Source organism: Schistocerca nitens, chromosome 5 (genome assembly GCF_023898315.1).
Source record: "Schistocerca nitens isolate TAMUIC-IGC-003100 chromosome 5, iqSchNite1.1, whole genome shotgun sequence".
Classification (NCBI taxonomy): Eukaryota; Metazoa; Arthropoda; class Insecta; order Orthoptera; family Acrididae; genus Schistocerca; species Schistocerca nitens.
Window position 1 is genome coordinate 450,713,722 of NC_064618.1, and position 21,641 is coordinate 450,735,362.

The following is a 21,641-nucleotide window of genomic DNA, read 5'->3' on the forward strand; positions in this document are numbered from 1 at the left end:
TCTTCCATCCCAACTGTGTCTGGTGATAACATGACTTTCTCTCTTCATAAACCAGCTGTTTGCTATTTTCATTCCATTCCTCTGGCACAAATCCAGGAGTCTTTCCCCTTCTTCATTTCTGCCTCCATATCCAAAACATCCCAATACTTGCTCAAATCCCTTTCTGTCTTTGCCTACCTGTGCCTTAAAATCTCCCATCACTATATTAGCACTCTCTATATGATTTTCTAACACATTTTCAAAGTCAATCTTCTCTTCTTCGCCACATCCCACTTGAGGTGCATAAATCTGGATTACTTTTAGTGTTTCTTTTTGGAATCTCAGGTTTAAGATTATGATCCTGTCTGATATATATCTCATATTTTCAATACAGCTTTGTACATTCTTATTCACCATCACTGCCACACCATTTCTACCAGACCTGTTATTCCCACTCCAGTACAGTTTTCCTCCTCCTCTCAAATTCTTCTCACCTTTTCCCTTCCACTTTGTTTCGCTTAATCCCAATATATCTAACTTCCTCTCTGTTAGTACATCTGTCATTTCTTCCATTTTTCCATTGAGGGTTAATATATTAAGGGTGCCAATATTTATTTTTTAGTCCAGTTGGTTTCCTCTTCTTGTACTGATGAATATCATCAGGTCTCCCATCATTTGCACCAGTACTTGAAGAAGCAGTGGGGTCAAATCCTGAGGGGTTCGTTCCGAGGCTCGTCTGTGTTTTGAAAGCAATATGTGAAGACTTTCCTACTGGCTTGCTAGGCCTAACGCAAGGAAGGATTTTCTGTTGGGGTTGTCTCCCTTAGCCTTTGGAGTTTCTCCTCCACCACAAGGCAGTGGTTCCCTTCTCATTTAATCCCCAGAAAGGAGGGTTGCCTCATCTGCCAGCTACGCCGTTCCGAAGTCTTCCTTCTCCGCCGTCGCTGCCATTAAGGTCTTCACCCGTAACCCTGGGCATGGGTTCCGTGTTATACCCCACGGGATTGGGTCCCTGCCTGAACTCAGCCATCCTATCACTCCGGCCTACTGAAGTGTAGGATGCCCACCCCCGCGACGTGGACGCGCCAGACAGGAATTACCCCAGTGGGGGAAAAGGGAAGGGCACCCTACCTCCCTGGAGCCAGGTTAATGATTGTGTATGGTGCCACAATCAAAGGGCAACACTAACATTAACATTTATAATATGTATGGGATGCACTTCATACAGTAAACAGTTATCACATAATGTATGCACACTCATATGTTTAAATGAAAGTGTTGTGAGCATTTTGCTCTGTGCTTTTTTAATTTTTTGAAAGGTAAGAACAAAATAAAAATGATTGTTCGCACAGCAGGATTAGACTGGCCCCAGAAAAATTGATAAGACTGCAAAGCAATACTTGTCTGGTAAAAATCTCAAGAACATTATATAGAAGTGCCATCACAAAACATCTGTTGAATTAATTGAAAATGCAAATGGATAGATTAATAACCTAATAACTACAGTTATGTGGATACATAACAAACAATGTACAACCGATGAAGAAAATTTGCCATAACTTCTAAAGCAGGAAGCTTCTTACTGTCTCTGAGTAGTATATTTTTTCTAGTGTACCATGCCTAGTGATGAAATTCACAATCTGCTGTTGAGTTACATTTTGCTTCCAGGAAACGAAGCGGATGTGGAAATTAATTCCAATCCATTAGCCACAGTCTGCTGCTGTTGTACATGAGTAGATCATATTTAAAATACCAGTTAGAACTAGAAGAGTCTGCTATTTTGTTTGTGACCAGTTTATCCTGGACTGTCCAGTGGTCACCTCATTTCTTACAGAAATGAATCTGAGGTTACATCATTGTGGAAGATTACTTTCTTTTGTACTTGTGCATGAATCCCATTATTTTAAAGATTGGAGCTCTATTACATTTGGTGCACATTTATATCAGTGAATAAAAGTGATGAATGTAAATTTACTGCATAAGGCTTTAGGCATGCTATTCCAACTTGAATGCCCATACGCAGATGGCTGGGCTCCTGTGAGCATGAGTGGGCAAACAGCTAATACACAGGTAGATAGATTGCTGGGCTGTAGCCTACTCGATCATATGCCTCTGTGGAGTATATGAACACAAGGGTGGGCTAACAGCCCCTGTGTGCAACAGAACAGTGTCTGAGTCTGTGCAAGAGAACTGGTGAGTAGCCCAAACTATCTCTACCAATCTGCTGCTGACTGGCATGCATTTAGTGGTGTCTGCACCCAGTGTGGGCAGTGTTGGAACAGCCTTAGGTAAGGATTCATTTATTCACAAATTTTTTGTCTTTCTGAACTTACAAGGCATTATGTTTTCCTTAGTATTTTTGGTTTTGAAGCCTTCACAATCTCTGTCCTGATTGTGCTTCTGTTCACATGCACAATCAGCACTATCAGTTTCTGGAATCCATATTGTTTTTACTATCTTTAGTGGGAACAGTTGTTCAAGTTTAAGCACCTAGGAAATGTTGGATTATGGGCCACACAAACTTGTAATAACGTTTTATTTACAGCAGTGTTTTGATAATATCAGATTGTTATTGCTACTGTATGCTGTATCATACAACAGATAAATCTACATGTACATGGACACTCTTCAAATCACACTTAAGTGCCTGGCAGAGGGTTCATCAAACCACCTTCACAATAATTCTCTTATTATTCCAGTCTCTAACAGCATGGGGAAAAAGGGAACATGTATGTCTTTCCATGCGAGCTCTGACTTCGCATGTTTTATTATGATCATCTTTTTTTCCTATGTAGATTGGCATATTTTCGCATTTGGAGGAAGTGCGGTGAAGTTTGTGATTGAAATTTTGTGAGAAGATTCCGCCACAATGAAAAATGCCTTTGTTTTAATGATATCCACACCAAATCCTGTTTCATGTCCATGACTCTCTCTCCCCTATTTCGGGGAGACTGACTGATAAGGATCCCACACTGCGCAGCAGTATTCTAAAAGAGGATGGACAAGCATAGTGTAGCCAGTCTCTTTAGTAGATCTGTTACATTTTCTGAGTGTCCTGCCAATAAAATGCAGTCTTTGTTTATCCTTCCCCACAACATTTTCTGTGTGTTCCTTCCAATTTAAGTTGTTCATAATTGTGATTCCTAGGTATGTAGTTGAATTTATGGACTTCAGATTTGACTGGTTTATCGTGTAATGAAAGTTTAACGGATTCCTTTTAGAATGCCAGAATCGCTTGTGTATTACTCGATAACGTCCCATCAGCTACTACGAACTGTGACCCCTCTGTCAGGAAATCATGAATCTAGTCACATAACTGAGACAGTATTCAATAAGCATGCAATTTCACTACAAGCCACTTGTGTGGTACAGCGTCAAAAGCCTTCTGGAAACCTAGAAATACGGAATCAATTTGAAATCCATTGTCAGTAGCACTCAACATTTTGAGTGAGTAAAGAGCTACTTGTGTTTCACAAGAACAGTGTTTTCTAAATCTGTGTTGGTAGTCTGTGGTGGAGGCCACAGCAAACAATTTGTCACATCAGCATCTTGGCCACCATGCCCTGCCTTTTGTTGTGTATTCACCTCTGTAAACAGAAGTATAGCCTTTTGTATGACACCATTGATAAGATAAAGCATGAATTTTAGAAGAATGTTAATGAAGTGTGCTCTTGGGGGGCATGTTTCAATAAAATCTTATTGGCATTCAAGCTGCGTGATTCGAATAAGATACTCGAGCTTTCAACAGCTATTTCCACTAACATCAGTATTAAAATACCACTGGATCAGTAGTAAAATATCACTGGCTGCTGAGGTTGGCATGGTGTTTTGCTTATATAGATGTGGTAATAGTGCTTGGAGTCTCCCAGAAAAGGCTGAAGTAACACATGCATGGGTTGGCAAGATGGGCAGCTCCTAGAAACTCATTCCCACCATGTCACTGAGTGACAGCAGGTGGTGCAAGGGGTGGGAGTCTCAAATGAAACTGTCACTCTTGCCTCACCATAAGTGCCACACATCTTTCTTTGCTTCTGTTTGACGTGCAAGGCCCCAGCCCCATGCCCTACTGTGTACGGCCAGTCTTGGTTAAAAATGTTACAGTTTATTCTAATCTCAGTTTCCTTCTTTACAATTGAGTCCCAGTATGACGATGATTGAGCCAAGACTCTTTGTCTTTTCAAAACATATTTTGTGTGCTAAAATTTTCTTCTAAGGCTAGTCTCAAATGCTGCAATTCAGACTGTAGGTGGCTTTTGTCAGAAGTAATCTTCGCTCCGTATACTAATGTGTTCAGATCCATATTCTTGTGTGCAGGGTGGTGAAAACTATTTGGAGTACTAGCGAATGTAGGTTGGTTTCCTGTACACGGAATGAACAAACTGGCCTCCTGGTTTCTGATCAACTAAAATATTCAAGAATGGTAGCTTACTATCCCTCTCCTCCTTGCAAGTAAATTCAGTTTCAAGGTACACTGCTCATTAGTTTGACAAAGAGCTGCAGTGCATTTTCCCCATGATGCCGAATAAGGAAGGTCATATAGTTAACAGAAAACCAACCCGCACTGACTGGGTCTTGAATGCAAATAGTTTTCATCGCCCTGTACACAGAAAGTGATCCTGTTAATATGTGAAGCAAAGATGATTTCTGATGACAGTTGTCTACAGTCTTTTTGGAGCATTTGAAATTTATGCTCAGAGAAAATGGATACATGAAGGGAAAAGTTGTGAACACTTGCAGGTGCCATTGCTGAAGTTTGCATCATGAAATGGGAGGGCCTAAGCCTTCATTCCTTTCATAGTGTGGGGCAATGACCAGCAACATGTGCTGCAGAGATAGGAGTCGAGACCAGTGTTCCACCCACCTCTGAGATATGAGATATGTTACGCCCCATTAAAGACAACAAAATTCGTAGTGCCCTGTGTTTATGGTGTCTTCTGCAAATGCAGCAGCATATACTTAAGCCAAACAGTTTTTGCTGCCATTGAGTATTTTACTGAACACAAATGACATCAAATATTAGGGAAATTGTGAAGTGGACCGTGGCTGAACATTGGCTGGAGACAAGACACAAAATACAGTTTGAAAAGACAACAGTCTTGATTTATATGTCATCGTATTGGGACTCCTTTGGACACGGAATGAAAGCCAAGACAGATATTTGATACTCATAGGGAGGTGGGAGTGACAGTTTCAAATGTACTCAGAGCCCTCATGCCACCTGAAATCACTCTTTATCTCGCAACAGGCCAGAGCTGCTAAGAGATGCTCAAATCAGCTTGCTGCACCTGTGTCTCTTCAGCACTCTCTGGAAGATTCCAACACTGCTGGTGTGCTTGTGTAAGTGGAGCAATAACACCGTGACAGTCATGACAGTCGGGGGTTTCTACTCCTGGTTGTGGTGGTGGTAATGGTGGTGGTGGTAACAGTTGTCAAAAGCTTGAGCATTTTATTCAGAATGACATGATTTGAAAAACAGTAAGATTTTGTTCATGTTAATTAAATATGTGCAATACAATACTTGCCGAGAGTGACAGAATAGTGAACATGAAAAAGAAAAGATTGTAAAATGCAGTGCTGATGGGTAATGTTGAATTTCAATTAATATAACATCATGTAAATAGAAGTACTCAGGATTGAACACTGCAGAAACATTTGTGGCTACTTATCAGGAAATTATAAGTGCACAAGTGAAACTACCAGACATTAATCATCATAGCAAAAGTAAAATGGTTGATACTGTACATGTAAAATATTATTCTGTCTTACATTTTTAACCATAATTTAATATTGCAAGTTACTGTCCAGTTGTTGCAATATATAGCATGTCCACATATGAACTGCACATAGGCCATACTCAACCAGATCACTGTAAACAGGATGTAAAATTTCAACTTACCTCCTAACATTTCTAGTTTGGTCTTCAACTACACAAGACAGCAGAAGTAACTCACATTTGGAGTCATATATTCCTGTTTTCAAAAAACACCAAAAATTAAGCAGTACAGTCACCTTTAAAATTTATTTATGTATGAGAAGCAGATATGTAACAATTTTCAAAATCAGTTTTAAAGTGTACCTGACTCAATTCTGTGACCATCATTAGTAATTCAATTGTGAAACTGTTCTCTGAAGTTGTCAGTGGCTGTGTGAATCATTGTGGGTAGAATGACTGCAACATGGATAGAATTAATGCAACTTCTTGAAGTGGAGGTTTCACTATCATGGTGTACTGCACAGGAAATGTTTTGTAATATTGGTACTGAGCTTTTTCTCCTGGTCAGATGGAAGGGAGCTGAGAATGATCTCTTTGAGGTGGTTGAATGTGCAGGATTACATATGAAATATACCACTCTTTCTGTCTAAATGATCTTGCTTTCCTAATGTTTCATATTTACTTTTTCAGAAAGCGCCTGCTTGAATATCAGCCAAGGCGGCAATCCAGCCGACTAGAGAAGCTAAAACAGCAGAAAGAGGAGGAAGAGCGGTTACAACAAAAAGAGGGTGAGAGACAACGACAAGAAAGGGAACGTAAAGAACGGTTAGCAATAATGGTTAATCTTTTAATATGTAGAACTATCTTCTTTGTGATTTAGATAGTAATGGTGGAGAATTCTTGTATGCCCATTCATGCACTGACACTCATTAGAGTAGGGTAACGGTTCAGGTACTCTGACAAACTTTCAGTTTTAAGTCTTCCATTCCTAAATTGCTTAAAATAACAGCAGGGTGTATACGACCTGGGACAACCGGGCGATCCGGGAAAAACCCGGGAATTTTTTCATCCGGGGAAAACCGGGAACCTGGGAATTTTTTAGAATTCCGGGAATTTTTCCTTGTTTTAGTTTTCAGTTAAACTTTTGTAACATTCACTGGTAAGAACCAGTACTCTGACACAGGATATTACTGTATCCCGCTACTGCAGAATAACTCTTCAACAATAAAACATAAACGAGAGGAAAAAACTAAAATAACTTAAATTGCAAAGGAAATGTGTCATATACAACAACGACACACAGTGCTCGTGCAAGCGTGTGCCAACAGCAAAATGTGTCAAAGGCTTTAGGAAGACTATGCTATGCTTCATAACAACAAATTGCCTCCGATGAGTGTGAAATCACAACTGTTTACATGAGACTCGTTTTAGCAGTTACGAGCGAGACTCGTTTTAGCAGTTACGAGCGGACTCGTGAGCATGCGCAATTGAGTCGCATTTGAGCAGTACATTGTCCCGCTTCTGGCTACAGGAATGTGGTTGTTGACTGTGCAAGTAGTCGCAGCAAGCAGCTAGATGCTACCGGGAAAAGGGGGCACCAAATTCATATTCTTGAGGAAAAAATCTTGTTTCACAAAGTGCTTAGTATCCAGTGCACGTTGGTCTATCGATTATTCATATGATTCTGAAGCACATCCCTGTTGGTTTTTGAACATTTTTGAACACATCCTCGTCGCATCTAGAAATAAACTTTTCCAAACTAAAGGGAACAGGGCTATACGAGCTGAGCGGAGTAAAGCCAAACTGATGAATGCCAATTGCCGTCTGATTATGTGGTTGATTGGGTTTGCGAATGATCAATGTTGTTATAATTACTAGCAAAATCCTTAGATTCAGACTACCAGAATGGAAATAAATTACTAACAGGAATAATAGGTGAGAAAGATTACATATTGTCTTCTCGATGTATCCAAGAAAATGAAATTTTGACAGAAAATTTTTGGCCAGATCGCTACACTAGTAAGGACCAGTTGTACTGTCCCTGGCCAGCAGCTGCGTAAGTTCTATTCTGGAAGTAACACGGAAAACGTGTTGTACGAATATGCAACAACGCCTATCCGGAGAATAATCACGGGAGAACTAAACCTGTGATTCTAGCAGGGTTAGTGAAGTTAATCGGCGAACAAATTTTGACCATGACAGGAATAGTTACACAATTGGTGATGACAAGATTGTTTGTTTGAATGAGGAAGGAGAAGAAACGGGGACATTATACAAATTATGGAAGAATAAGACGATTGGAAATTTATATAACAATTTCATAATACTACTTTTTGATCTCATGCTTGAGAAACTGGTGCGTGTGAATGAAATGTGAAACTATTTCCTAACCTTAAGCTTTTTGCTTGTAGTAGGCCTAATAGGCATTTGATATTGGTACTTCGTGAATTATATTCTGTCTTGTTATAAAAATGGCCATTTCTGACAAAACAGTCTCGTTTATTTGGTGTATGTTACAAAATTGCTGCAGTATTAGAAAGGCCTATTTTGTTTTATTAGGCAGACAGTGACAAAATAGACATAATCAGATCGAGAAACCACACCAGTCTTGGGTAATATTTGTGTTAACAGCTTTTTCAGTATTAGATAACAACATTTCGATTTTTCATGTAGCAAAACGTTTGACGAACTTTGATGAGGTAATAGATACTTTCACAGAAAGGAAACCACACCATGTAAAGCTGTAGCAAGATTAGAGAGACAAAAAGTCTGGTAGCTAAGAATTGAAGAAATGTGTACTTTGTTGCTTATCTCTTGTCTTTATTGGTTTTATGTATCCTATATTTAATTTTATGTCACACAAAACAGCAAGTTATTAGCTAATAGGCAATAAAGAGGGCATATTTTCTGAAGAGTTCTTGTTCTCCCGACTACAAATAATCCCATCCGCTATGAAGAGCGAGGTGTTTTAAAAAAAGAAAGAGGGCCAGACTGTCAAACTGGCCAAATGGGAGCAGGAGAGGCACCACAGGACATTTCAATTTCCACTGTCCTGAATATAGTTTGATGGCATCCATTATACTAAATATACACATTTAAATTCCACGGAACGAAATACAGTGACATGTGATAGAAGAATGCTGTCTAATGAGGTGTGGCACTGCACTTTGGCATACTTAAGACCAAACAACATGTCTTACATTTCCTCGAACACATATGTTATATGTTTCGGACTTTTCAGGAAGATGTGCACTACAAGATGAACATATTTTTGAAAATTTGATTTTTTTTTAAATTTATTTATTTATTTTTTTTGCATTGACCCGGTTAGCAAATATCGTAGATCAGGGGATGATGCGCAGAGCAGTCTGAGTTTAGTGGGTAGTCTACATGTGACCCATGTTTATATTTAGTGATTTTGCTGTTTCTCCCTCGTTTACTCTCACGTCAAATGAAAACAAAACGGATATCTGTGGCCAGGCGCTATCAAATGAATTAAAAAATAGTTCAAATGGCTCTGAGCACTATGCGACTTAACTTCGGAGGTCATCAGTCGCCTGGAACTTTGAACTAATTAAACCTGACTAACCTAAGGACATCACACACATCCATACCCAAAGCAGGATTCGAACCTGCGACCATAGCGGTCGCTCGGTTCCAGACTGTAGCGCCTAGAACCGCACGGTCACTTCGGCCGACAAATGAATTAAAACACATTCACTAATTATGGAAGGCTAAAATATGTTATTAGTTTCAGATTTTATTTTATTTCCACCTTTCTGACAGTCAAGCATTAATTGCCTTGCAGAACAATGAAGTTATTTTTGTCTGTTTGCTTAAGAAATTTGACTTTTCCTAACCTTTTCGGCAGAGGCAGTCAATGTATTTCAAACGAAATGTTTAATTCCACAGTACTGGCTAGTTTCAACTGTTCGCAGCATTTCAAGTGCACGTTTTATTTTCTAGCACGTATGGCATTATGCCATAATAAAGAACCAAACATGATATAACACAGTATTGGTGCTCCAAGAAAATTTACATCCCAAAAACCACACTGAAAAGCTTAATGTAAGGTTGAGGTATACTTCACTGGGAATCTGGATATACGAATGTGCACTTTAAGTATGCATTTTAAACGTACACATTTTAGTATGGTTCACGAAATTCTGATGCTCATGGAGTATCCTCTGATGTCTTGTTTCTTTTCTGATGTCTTGTTTCTTTCAAAGTTTTACATGTATGTACGTACGGGCTTCCTAAGCCATGGTAGCTGCGCAAGCACGGTGTCGCCTGTTATCTACGCTCTCTAGCAACTGCTGAAATGAACCTATTTCTAACAGGTCGCGCGAAACTATTGCGAATGGTGGTTTGAAAAGCTTTCTAACAGGTCGCGCGAAACTATTGCAAATGGTTGTTTGAAAAGCATTACTTTCAAAGTAAATATCCTTTTACGTAAGTTGAACTATGTTCGAGAATGTACCATGAATTTATTAAATCACAGAGCGTTTGACTCTCATTTAAAAATCAACTCTTTGATGACGAGCCATTTAGAATAATTTCAAACCCTGAAGATCAGACATTTATGTTATTGTTAAAAATTTTACTGGCACATTTATGTGATATATCTTAAAGTATAACACGGGCAAAAAGATCAACCTTACATGCAGAAAGCTTAGCTTCTGTTGTAGCCTATTAACCTCAGAGACCAATATTATATGTGAACGCTTTGCTTTCCTTGTAGCAACACTATGTATATTAATTTAAACTATTAAGTTTCCCTGTTTGTGTGTTCGTGCTACTTGACAGTGACGTTGCTGTTGGCTGGCTACATCACATGTCCTGTGCTCTGAATATCCTCTGTCATCGGCTGGTTAGATGACGTGACATGAGCAATAACTGGCTTACAAAAGTGCATCGCAATCTCGATTTCAATGATTCATAAAGTAACAGTGGTGTTTGGTGGCATTCCAATGTATACTTTCGTAATATGAAAAGACGCAGCGCACATGTTGCTGCACTTCAAAGATATTTTCCGGCCTGGAAATTCAATGCCTGTGTATAAACCCATAACCATTCAAAGGATCGATAAGTTTTGCAGGGAAAATATACTGTCACTTAACACGGAAAAAGTGTGTTTTCACCCGGGAGAAAGTGTATTTTTAACCGGGAAATCTGGGAAAAATCCGAGAATTTATTTTCCTTGTCCACGCATACACCCTGAACAGGGCTCAAACAACTGGGGGGGGGGGGGGGGGGGGAGGCCGTTGTCTTTCCCCAATCGGAGCCTGTGCTCAGTCTGTAATCACCGTTTGTGAGTTGACTGGTCTGTTAATAGTGTTTTTTGGAAATCTTCTTCTAAAATCAAGTTGTTGATTTCTAGGAACATTAAATGAATTTTAAATAACTTTCCACAACATCCTTGAAGTAGATGTTCAGCCTTAAAAATGAAACCAGTTTGGCTACTGGAGAAAGTAAGTTGGAGGCAGCTTGAAACATTTGTTTTATGTTTAGGGCGAGTGCTTTCGGACCTATCACGTTAGAAAACTTGTTTCAGGAAAGATTATTCTGGTGCAGAATATTTCCACTGTCAGGAAGTGTTGATAACTTATGTACATTTGTGTGACATTAGCATTCAATAGGCAATGTTCAGAAGTCATATGTAGGATTACTTCAAGTCCAATTCAAAGCAGCAAAAATCAAATAAGCGACTATTAATACATTTTTTTCTGGAATGTCATTGGCTTGCTGACTGAACAAGTGGGTTGACAAAGAATTATTACACATGCAAAAATGATACTATAACAAGCGGTAAAGAGTGAAGCAAACTGTAGTGACAGATATCATTTACAGCTATTAAGTATTTCATTTCATATTGCAGCTACAATCCGTAAGGAAAACAAACTCGTGGATAGTTTTGTTTGTTAAATCAGCAGAATGCATTATTGTGTAGGACCAATACTTAATACAGTTTTGTTGGCTGATTTTCTTATACTTCAATCAAAAGGTGTTTCGGTTGTTGGCAAGAAATGCCAATTGTGGTGGACACAATCCTGGGGAGGAGTTGGTAGTGCACGACATCCTTTTTGTGCCAACGGGTGCAAAATATATGTTCACACCATCCTTTGGTTGACTGTGTCTTTTTGTCAGGACACAGCCATTAATTTCTTCTTACTAAGTTGAAGCAAAAATGTAGTAATGCTCATCCGTTTTAGTTTTGTTGCTTCAAATTAGAACATGCAGTACTCCTACACTGAACTTTGCATATTGAAAGCTAATCTCACACAAATGTTATTTGGTCACATTTCATTACATGTGTCAATTATTGAGATTTCCTGTGCCGAAATGGTCTCTCTTGAAACAAGAAAATCCTGTTCTGACATGATTTGTCTGATACCACTAGCTCCACATGATACAAACATTCCGAGATACCCTCTTCTCCCAAACCTCCCTATTAAACCCAAAGCGAACAATATATCACAAATGTTATAACTTTTCTCCACTTGCAACTCTCTTTTACGATGGGGTGGTCAGTAAGTGATGCAACACTTCTTTTTTCTCTGCCAGTTTTGGTTGGAAAAATGCAGAAGTTGTTGTGGGACATTGTGGAATATTTCTGCTTCAGTCCCTATATTTTCATGAAGTTTTGATAGGTAGCAGCACTGTACATAACCTTCAAAATGGGAGCAATGAAGGACCATGGTGTGTTCAATGGAGATGCATTCCAAGCAGAGAGCTACCATTGAGTCCCTTTTTGCATAAAAGCAGAGCATCACAGATATATTCATGGGCACTTGCAGGATGTCTATGGAGACCTGTCAGTGAGTAAGAGCATGGCGAATCCTTGGGCGAGGCACCGAACAACGTCGCACAAATCTGTCGGATCTCCTGCTTGCTGGCAGGTCGCACACAGCTGTGTATCCTTCAATGTTAGAACATGTGGACATTCTCATTTGAGGTGATCAATGGATCACGATGAAACACCTTGCTGCAGAACTGGACACTTGTTGGTAGTGCTGACACAGTTGTCCAGCATTTGGAGTACTTAAAGGTGTTTGCTCGCCGAGTTCCTCACTACCTAACAGAAGACCATAAAGAGCAATGAAGGACCATCTGTGGGGAATTGTTTGTGCATTACGAAGCTGATTGTGATAATTTTTTGTTGAACAGCATAACAGGTGATGAAACACAGGGGTTTATACCTTTGAACCAGAAACAAAACAGCAATCCGTGCAGTGACACCACGCCACCTCTAATCTTGGTGAAGTCATAGCAACAGTCTTCTGGGACTCTGAAGGGGTTATTCTGTTTGATGTCCTCCCTCATGGTGCAAGGATCAACTCTGAAGCGTATTGTGCTATCTTCAGAAATTGACGAAACGACTTCAGCATCTTCATCGCCACAAAAATGCGAACTAACTTCTCTTTCCCAATGACAATGTAAGGTCTCGCACAAATCCGCGCACCTGAGAGCAGCTCACAAAACTCCATTGATCTGGGCTTCTTCATCCAACTTACAGCCCAGACCATGCACCATCTGATTTCCATCTGTTTGGCTCAATGAAGAATGCACTCCACTGGAAACAGTAAGTGGACAATGGGGAGATTATTGATGCAGCAAGACGTTGGCTCTGACATCAACCAGTAGAGTCATACCACTTGGGCACACAGGTCCTCCCAGTAACGTGGCATAAGGCCATCACATTGAATGGAGATTGTGTTGAAAAATGTGGTTTTGTAACCAGAAGAATGGGGAATCAAATATTGTATTAGAATCCTGAATAAAGCCAACATGCTTCCAGAAAATGTGTGTGTTGTTTTACTTATTGAATAGCTCTCCAATAATGCTTAAACAATTTCATGAGAATTGAATATCTTAAATGCAATATGTATCTGCAACGCAAATTATACTTGATAAATACGCTTGTGGTAGCCTAAGTGTGTAGTGCTATTGCACAGTATTCACTTGGTTAATCAAAGTTATTTTGGGCAGAAACTCAATATACAATTAAAAACTGTTTTATACTTACCAGTATGAGAGCAGAAATGTGGCCAATGTGTGTCGTTGCATGCTGTGCTGTGTTAAATTCATCAAATGGCAACATGCGTCAGACAGTCAGTGGTCAGTGGCTGCTATAGGGCAAGGAAACTCTCAAGCATAAACTGTTCTGATCTTGATGCAGCCAAAAGGTCTTCAGTGGAACTGTTTCTGGAAGGTTTTTGTTACTAGTGGGTTAGAAAGTAAAGCAAATTATCATTGAGATTCCATTAGGCTGATACTCTTAGCAGAGAGCCAAAATACTGTTTAAAAAATAAAGAAAGGAGTAAACTCAAACTCGTGACTTTGTCTATGTTGTGCGATGCTTACCGCTAGCTGACTACAAGCACTTTGAGCAGAAGACAACAGTTTGTCCATACACTTCCACATCTTACAGTGTTGCCAAATTGAGCAGATGGCTGGACTTAGAATTCTGAGGGGCAACCGGTTTATTGGCATCTTAAGTCAGTGACTCTTACTTAGTCTCCACAGTGGTCAATCAACAGCCAGGCTTTATGTCCTAAAAAAGGTTGTACATTTATTTTCACTGTGTGTCTTGATAATGATCAACGTATCGAGAACTCGAGGAGTGTTACAAAATTGTCCAAGTGACAATAATACATTGTCCTTAATAAATGTTTCTTGATGCTTACTTTTTGTGACTAGCTTTCTGAATGGTAATCACTAGCAGTACTATGCGCTCTGTTCATAAAATTTACATAGTATATCCATGATACGTACTGACTGACCATAAATTTCACTGCACTCTTCTATAGCTCGCCAAGGATTGACCGATGGTGGACTTCATATGATTGAAGCTCTGCAGTGACTTGTATTGGCTTTGTACATGATACCTATTTGAAGAGGTGTGTAATAAAATTTTACAAGAAATATAAAGTTCTTACTTGCTCAGTGGTAACAAGAAAGACCTGCATATACATATTAGGCATAGAAATTATTTTGATTAACGTTTGGCTCAGTGTCCTTAAATTGGTATAAATGGGAATGGGCAACTTTAAGTGACCCGCAGGCCTTATTCACCTACTGGTTTAAGCTTGTGGGTTGCCTCATCACATGAAGTGACAGTAGCACTCATAGCACATAAATCAAAACTTACTGTGGAATAATGCACCAATATGAATGTCGCCCCCTTTCTCGACACACCAAGCGAACAAATTGTGTTTCAAAACATGCATTTGTGAGAGTACATTCATTTTATGTTCACCCCATCTTCAAATGTTTACATGTATCTTGAAATGTCTTCATGGGAAAAGACATGTATATAAAACAGTTGGTTGCAGCTTATCATTAATCATTATAAATTACCTTTAACTTCAACAGTTGCAGTGTTGTATTCTACCTACAATGGATAAGAATTATTCACTAATGTTAACACTAGACAGAGTAGGAAAACAAAACGTGGCAATGAGCTAGGCAATCCCAGTTGGCAAGCAGTTGGGTGTAACTTTGTGGCCACATGCAGGTCATTTGAGTGTTTGAAATTTAGTGTGTTAGTATTCATAAACACTTAGATACCATTTTTTAAATATTTGACCAAAAATCCTTTTGATGCTTGATTACATAGGCATGGAAAGTTTCTGAAATATTAACTAAATTCAGCCGTCATTTCTTCATTCATTTAAAAAGCTTCAGATGAACTTACGATACATCGGCTGTATTATATGGAAGCCAAACTGGAAACGTGTGGAGATCCCATGGTCTGTGTCAATAGCTGCAAACCAAAGGCTATCTGAAAATGAACCTTCGAATTACGAAGTTTTCAGAAAACACAGTGTACTCTTCAGACCGACAAGAATGAGGCTTTCCAAGTAAGATATGTCAGTCCTAAAACAATTCTTACCAGAGCCAATTTTTTAACGGAACCCGATGCCAGTGAATTATAACCAGGATTAGGAGGGTCACCATTGGTCATAGAAGTAGAAATCTTTATTTCTGTTGAAGATAAATTTCTATCACTGCGTGATCATCATTTAGGAGTCCAGGTGGCTTTAATTCTAGCACTGATGATGGTCACCCAGTGACTGGAATGGATTTGCAACAGAAGTAAAGATATGTACTTCAATGACGTAATCTTTCCTACCTTTAAACTGTATGTTCTTGTTGTATGTAAAGTCCTGTATTCTCTCTATATGGTGTCTATGTATGATACTGACCACAAAATAGAGGCCTCCCATTTTGTCATAGTGTAGTGCTGTGGAGATCGTCATTATTTCTATCAGTAGAAATATACTCAATGAATTACCTAAAATATTATCCTTTTTATTTTTCTGAATAGTGTCTTTGTTTCCCAATACTATTCTAATATCTAAGACTCACAAAAGGGGGTTGTTGTGTTTGTGAAAGAGGCCTGGAAACACCAGAAAATTTTAAATTGATTATATAATGGTAAAACAGAAATTGTGGAACCAATTTTAAAATGTAAGATATTTCCAGGGGCAGTGGTGGACTCTGACCACAATTTTTTTGTTATGAACTTTAGATTAAAACTTAGAAATTAGATAAAGGTATCAAATTAAGGAGATGAGACCCGAATAAGTTGAAATAACCAGAGGTTGTTTAGAGTTTTAGAGGAAGCATTAGGTGTCAATTGACTGCAACAGGGACAGGAATGCAGTAGAAGACGAATGGGTAGCTTTGAGAGATGAAATACTGAAGGCAGCAGATGATCAAATAGGTAAAAAAACAAGGCCTGGTAGAAAGCCTGGGATTACACAAGAGATATTGAATTTAATTGATGAAAGGAGGAAACAGAAAGAAGCAGGCAAAAGGGAATAAAAATGTCTAAAAAATAAGATTGATAAGAAGTGCAAAATGACTAGAGGATAAATTTAAGTATTTAGAAGCATCTATCACTAGGGGAAAGACAGATTCTTTCTAGAAGAAAATTAAAGAGACCTTTGGAGAAAAGAGAAATAGCTGCATGAATTCAAGAACTCAGATGTACAACCAGTCCTAAGCAAAGAACAGATAGCTGAAAGGTTGGAGTATATAGAGGGTCTATACAAGGGAAATGAATGTGAAGGCAATATTGTAGAACTGGAAGAGGATGTAGTGCTACAGGTTAGATAGGTAGATCATGTAACTAATGAGGAGGTACTGAATGGAACTGGGGAGAAAAGAAATTTTTTGTGCAACTGTACTAGAAGAAGGGATTGTTTGGTAGGATAAATTCTCACACATCAAGGGATCACCAATTAAGTATTAGAAGGAAGTGTGGGGTGTAAAACTCATAGAGGGATACCAAAAGATAAATACAGTGAGCAGTTGCAGTAGTTATTTAGAGATGAAGAGGCTTGCACAGGATACAGTAGCATGGAGAGCTGCGTCAAATCCATCTTCAGACCGAAAGCGATGACACTACCATCACCAACACCATCATCATCAACAACAACAACAACAGCAACAAGAAGTATGCCTTATTTGGTGAAATGTTAGTAATTCAGAAAGAAGTATTTTTGTGATCAGATGCTTAGAAGTTTGTACATTGATTCATTCGCGTCTTCATCATAATTGAAATTGCACTCGAAATGTACTGAAGACACTCAAATTGTACCCAACACGTTGTTGACTTTTCTGTTTGTAGTTTTTGGGGTTGAACATTGTTCTGTTAATTCATGACATATCATGCTTTTACTGATATTAGGATTCATATTTTTGACTAAGAGATCAAAATGTGTTGTACTGGACACTGTGTGTTAAACGTGTAACACTTAGCAATTACTGTAAAAATATGCTGCCAGATATTGTTGGTCAGTAAAATAACAGTGAGCTTATAACCTGGTGAATATTCTAAAAGGGTTTAAAAGGTGCTAAAAACCTGTAACAGCAACAACAACAATAAACTATTTGCACACTGTATAGATTTAAACTGTATGCCAGCTCAATATGTTTGGTACTATTTCAGCAGAATTGCGCCAAAAAGATTTTATAAGAATTATTGCCATATCATCTTGTCTAGATATAATGACAGCTGTTTTATCCTATGATATCAATAAATACTTGTGTAATTAAGGACAGCCAATGTAGAGCAAGAGAAATGGTGCCAAGACCAATGTATAAGGTACTCATCATACACTGATACAGATGTAGTCAAGGAATATAATGAAACTATATGTAGGTGCTTGTAAGTTCACATTTGTCCATCACATTATTGAGTATTGAGAAGCCTGGATGTGCATAATGCCATCATTAGTAATATATTTCTCAGTAATTTGGCCAAGCCACTGCTTCTTTTTAACATATAAATATATTGGCATTGTTAATTGTAGAACACTACACTTCAATAATAGTATTACAAAATGACACAGTGTCATACAAATTGACATGAGAAACATACAAGAGCAGTGGAAAAATTACAAACTAACAGACATTGTAAATATCAGAAGAGGTAAGTCTGCTGTTACCAGGACTAAAAAGGCTTTATGTAACTGCTTTTGAAATATTAGCAGTGCTAGTGGTCTGTTATTTGCCCAAGTGCATTCAAGGCATATACAGGGTGAGGTAGGATTTTCCATGACTAAGAATAATCTCGATTAACTATTCTTTATGTTGAAAACTCATAAGTTTTTCTATCCAAAACTTTTATCTCCTTGTGTAAAATCATCTATGTAATTGTCATTATCATGTCAGTCTAGTTATTGCTGGTCAACATACAAGTCTCAAGTTAGATTCAAAATAAATACCACAGACTTGTTTTGTGTTGACTACTCGGATTGGTGTCCATTTAGCCTCATGAGGCAGACTGAGAAAGGGTTCTGTTAGTAAACAGTGCCATTAACATTTAATTCTCAGAAGCATTGTGATACACAGTAAATGGCTTTACTATGCAACAAGTCTTGACACAGTTTCGCTTTCCAATTAAAGAGATATTTGGAGAAAAGAGAACAACTTGTATGAATATCAAGAGCTCCGATGGAAACCCAGATCTAAGCAAAGTAGAGAAAGCAGAAATGTGGAAGGAGTATATAGAGGGTCTATACAAGGGCGATGTACTTGAGGGCAACATTTTGGAAATGGAAGAGGATGTAGATGAAGATAAAATGGGAGATATGATACTGCATGAAGAGTTTGACAAAGCACTGAAAGACCTGAGTCGAAACAAGGCCCTGGGAGTAGACAACATTCCATTGGAACTATTGACAGCCTTGGGAGAGCCACAAAACTCTACCATCTAGTGAACTAAATGTATGAGACAAGCGAAATACCCTCAGACTTCAAGAAGAATATAATAATTCGAATCCCAAAGAAAGCAGGTGTTGACAGATGTGAAAATTACCAAACTATTCCCGGTGGGGTCAGGGATTTTCCCTGTCTCGAGATGACTGGGTGTTGTTGTGTCAACTTCATCATCATCATTCATCACCATTACGGGCGGAGGAAGGCAATGGCAAACCACCTCCAATAGGACCTTGCCTAGTACAGCGGTGCGGGTCTCCTGCATCGCCTCCTACGCTCCTACCGAGCGAGGTGGCGCAGTGGTTAGCCCACTGGACTCGCATTCGGGAGGACGACGGTTCAATCCCGTCTCCATCCATCAAGATTTAGGTTTTCCGTGATTTCCCTAAATCGTTTCAGGCAAATGCCGGGATGGTTCCTTTGAAAGGGCACGGCCGATTTCCATCCCAATCCTTCCCTAACCCGAGCTTGCGCTCCGTCTCTAATGACCTCGTTGTCGACGGGACGTTAAACACTAACCACCACCATCCTACGCTCCTCGGAGTATGGGACTTCATCATCATCAGTTTAATAAGTCACGGCTGCAAAATACTAATGCGAATTCTTTACAGACGAATGGAAAAACTGTTACAATCCATGGAGAAGAAATAAAAACTTTGAGGTTCGCCGATGACATTGTAATTCTATCAGAGACAGCAAAGGACTTGGAAGAGCAGTTGAACGGAATGGACAGTGTCTTGAAAGGAGGATATAAGATGAACATCAACAAAAGCAAAACGAGGATAATGAAATGCAGTCGAATTAAATCGGGTGACGCTGCGGGAATTAGATTAGGAAATGAGACACTTAAAGTAGTAAAGGAATTTTGCTATTTGGGGAGCAAAATAACTGATGATGGTCGAAGTACAGAGGATATAAAAGTAGACTGGCAATGGCAAGGAAAGCGTTTCTGAAGAAGAGAAATTTGTTAACATCAAGTATAGATTAAGTGTCAGGAAGTCATTTCTGAAAGTATTTGTATGGAGTGTAGCCATGTATGGAAGTGAAACAAGGACGATAAATAGTTTGGACAAGAAGAGAATAGAAGCTTTCGAAATGTGGTGCTACAGAAGAATGCTGAAGATTAGATGGGTAGATCACATAACTAATGAGTAGATATTGAATAGAATTGAGAAGAGGAGTTAGTGGCACAACTTGAAGAGGGGATCAGTTGGTAGGACATGTTCTGAGGCATCAAGGGATCACCAATTTAGTATTGGAGGGTAAAAATCATAGAGGGAGACCAAGAGATGAATACACTAGGCAGCTTCAGAAGGATGTAGGCTGCAGTACGTACAGGGAGATGAAGCAGCTTGCACAGGATAGAGCAGCATGTGGAGCTGCATCAAACCAGTTTCAGGACTGAAGACCACAACAACTACAACAACTCTCTCTAACATAAAAAATGATTGTGGGATTTTGTTCAATCCCACTTTGCTTAAAATTTGAACATAATATAGTCAAGAATTTATCACTCACTGACTGCAAAGGGTTTTAAATCTTGCATGTTAAACATCCCTTTTTCTTTTCTTGTAATCAGGTTGGTTAGCACAGTTACTTTTGGGTGAGGTGTATGTGTTATCACATATGGTCGCTTTAGTCTTTCACTCTTTGAACTTCTGTTATGCTTACCAAGTCCCCTAATTTATACACATCTTTTTCCTCTCATTACCTGTTTTAATTAATGTCTATTGGATATTGGACTGTGGTACTGGAGTAATCCAAGTGATTCAGTATAATTTAACAAAGGTTCACCTTCAACTTGCTTGCCTAAAATCTCTGTGTGTACCCGGATAACTGAATGGGGATTTTTGTTCAGCATTTTTTCAAGATCACTCAGGAACCCAATCCACTTGGTATATTTTCCTGCACAGTATGTCCTAATTCCTATATTACATGTATGGTTGTGTCAGCCTGTGGGTGGTACCAGTATATGAGGATAGAATTGATTTTTTCCCCTGCTAGGAACTCCTTAAATTGGCTTGCCATAAATTGTATACCGTTATCCAACAACAAATGTTTTGGTCTTCCTACTAACTTTAAATAATGATCTGTCAGCTTCAGTATGATGCTATGGGTCATGCTTTTCTCAGCGGATGCAATTTAACTAACATCGACCACCATTCCAGGATGACGAAAATGAACACCATACCTCCCTGCCCAACGAGGCAGTGGACTGTAGAAGTCCACTTCCACTAAGTCCTATAACTCATTGAGTATTATGCAATGAAGTAAGATATGCAGTTTTGTCATCTGTATTTGCACCTCCTGACAAGTCTCAGACTGTCATAAAATGTTTTTAACTTGTCAGTGCATGTTTTAAAAGTAATAATACTTTTTAATGTGCTTGATAAATTTCTTAGGGCCAAAGTGACTGTACCCTAGATATATACGCCATATTATTAATTCAGTCTGGTTGAATGGAATAAAGAGCAACCACTTACTCGAACTGTGACTAGTGGACTAGAATCCATGTGTGAAGCTTCCATCTGGTGTTTAACTCTTCACTCCCATTTTCTAACCATTGAGTATGTTCTAAGTTGTGCTTGACCTTCGAGCTGTTCTGTTTGGAAGTTATGACAGAAATTTATAACTTCCCGACCTAAATTGATAGTTTTCAAAAAATATATTGTGGAAGTGCCAAGTTCTTTGCAGTCTTTTTGTGGCCATAAACCTATTG

At 38.9% G+C, this 21,641-nt stretch overlaps 1 protein-coding gene across 1 annotated transcript in view; it reads left to right on the forward strand.

The window, feature by feature from the left end:
* LOC126259262 (mucin-12) overlaps positions 1-21,641 on the forward strand; it is a 310,106-nt gene that overhangs the window by 135,272 nt on the left and 153,193 nt on the right. Inside the window, exon 7 of the mRNA XM_049955895.1 lies at positions 6,383-6,517. Within this exon, the coding sequence (XP_049811852.1) occupies positions 6,383-6,517 (135 nt within the window). The remainder of the gene's footprint in view (positions 1-6,382; positions 6,518-21,641) is intronic.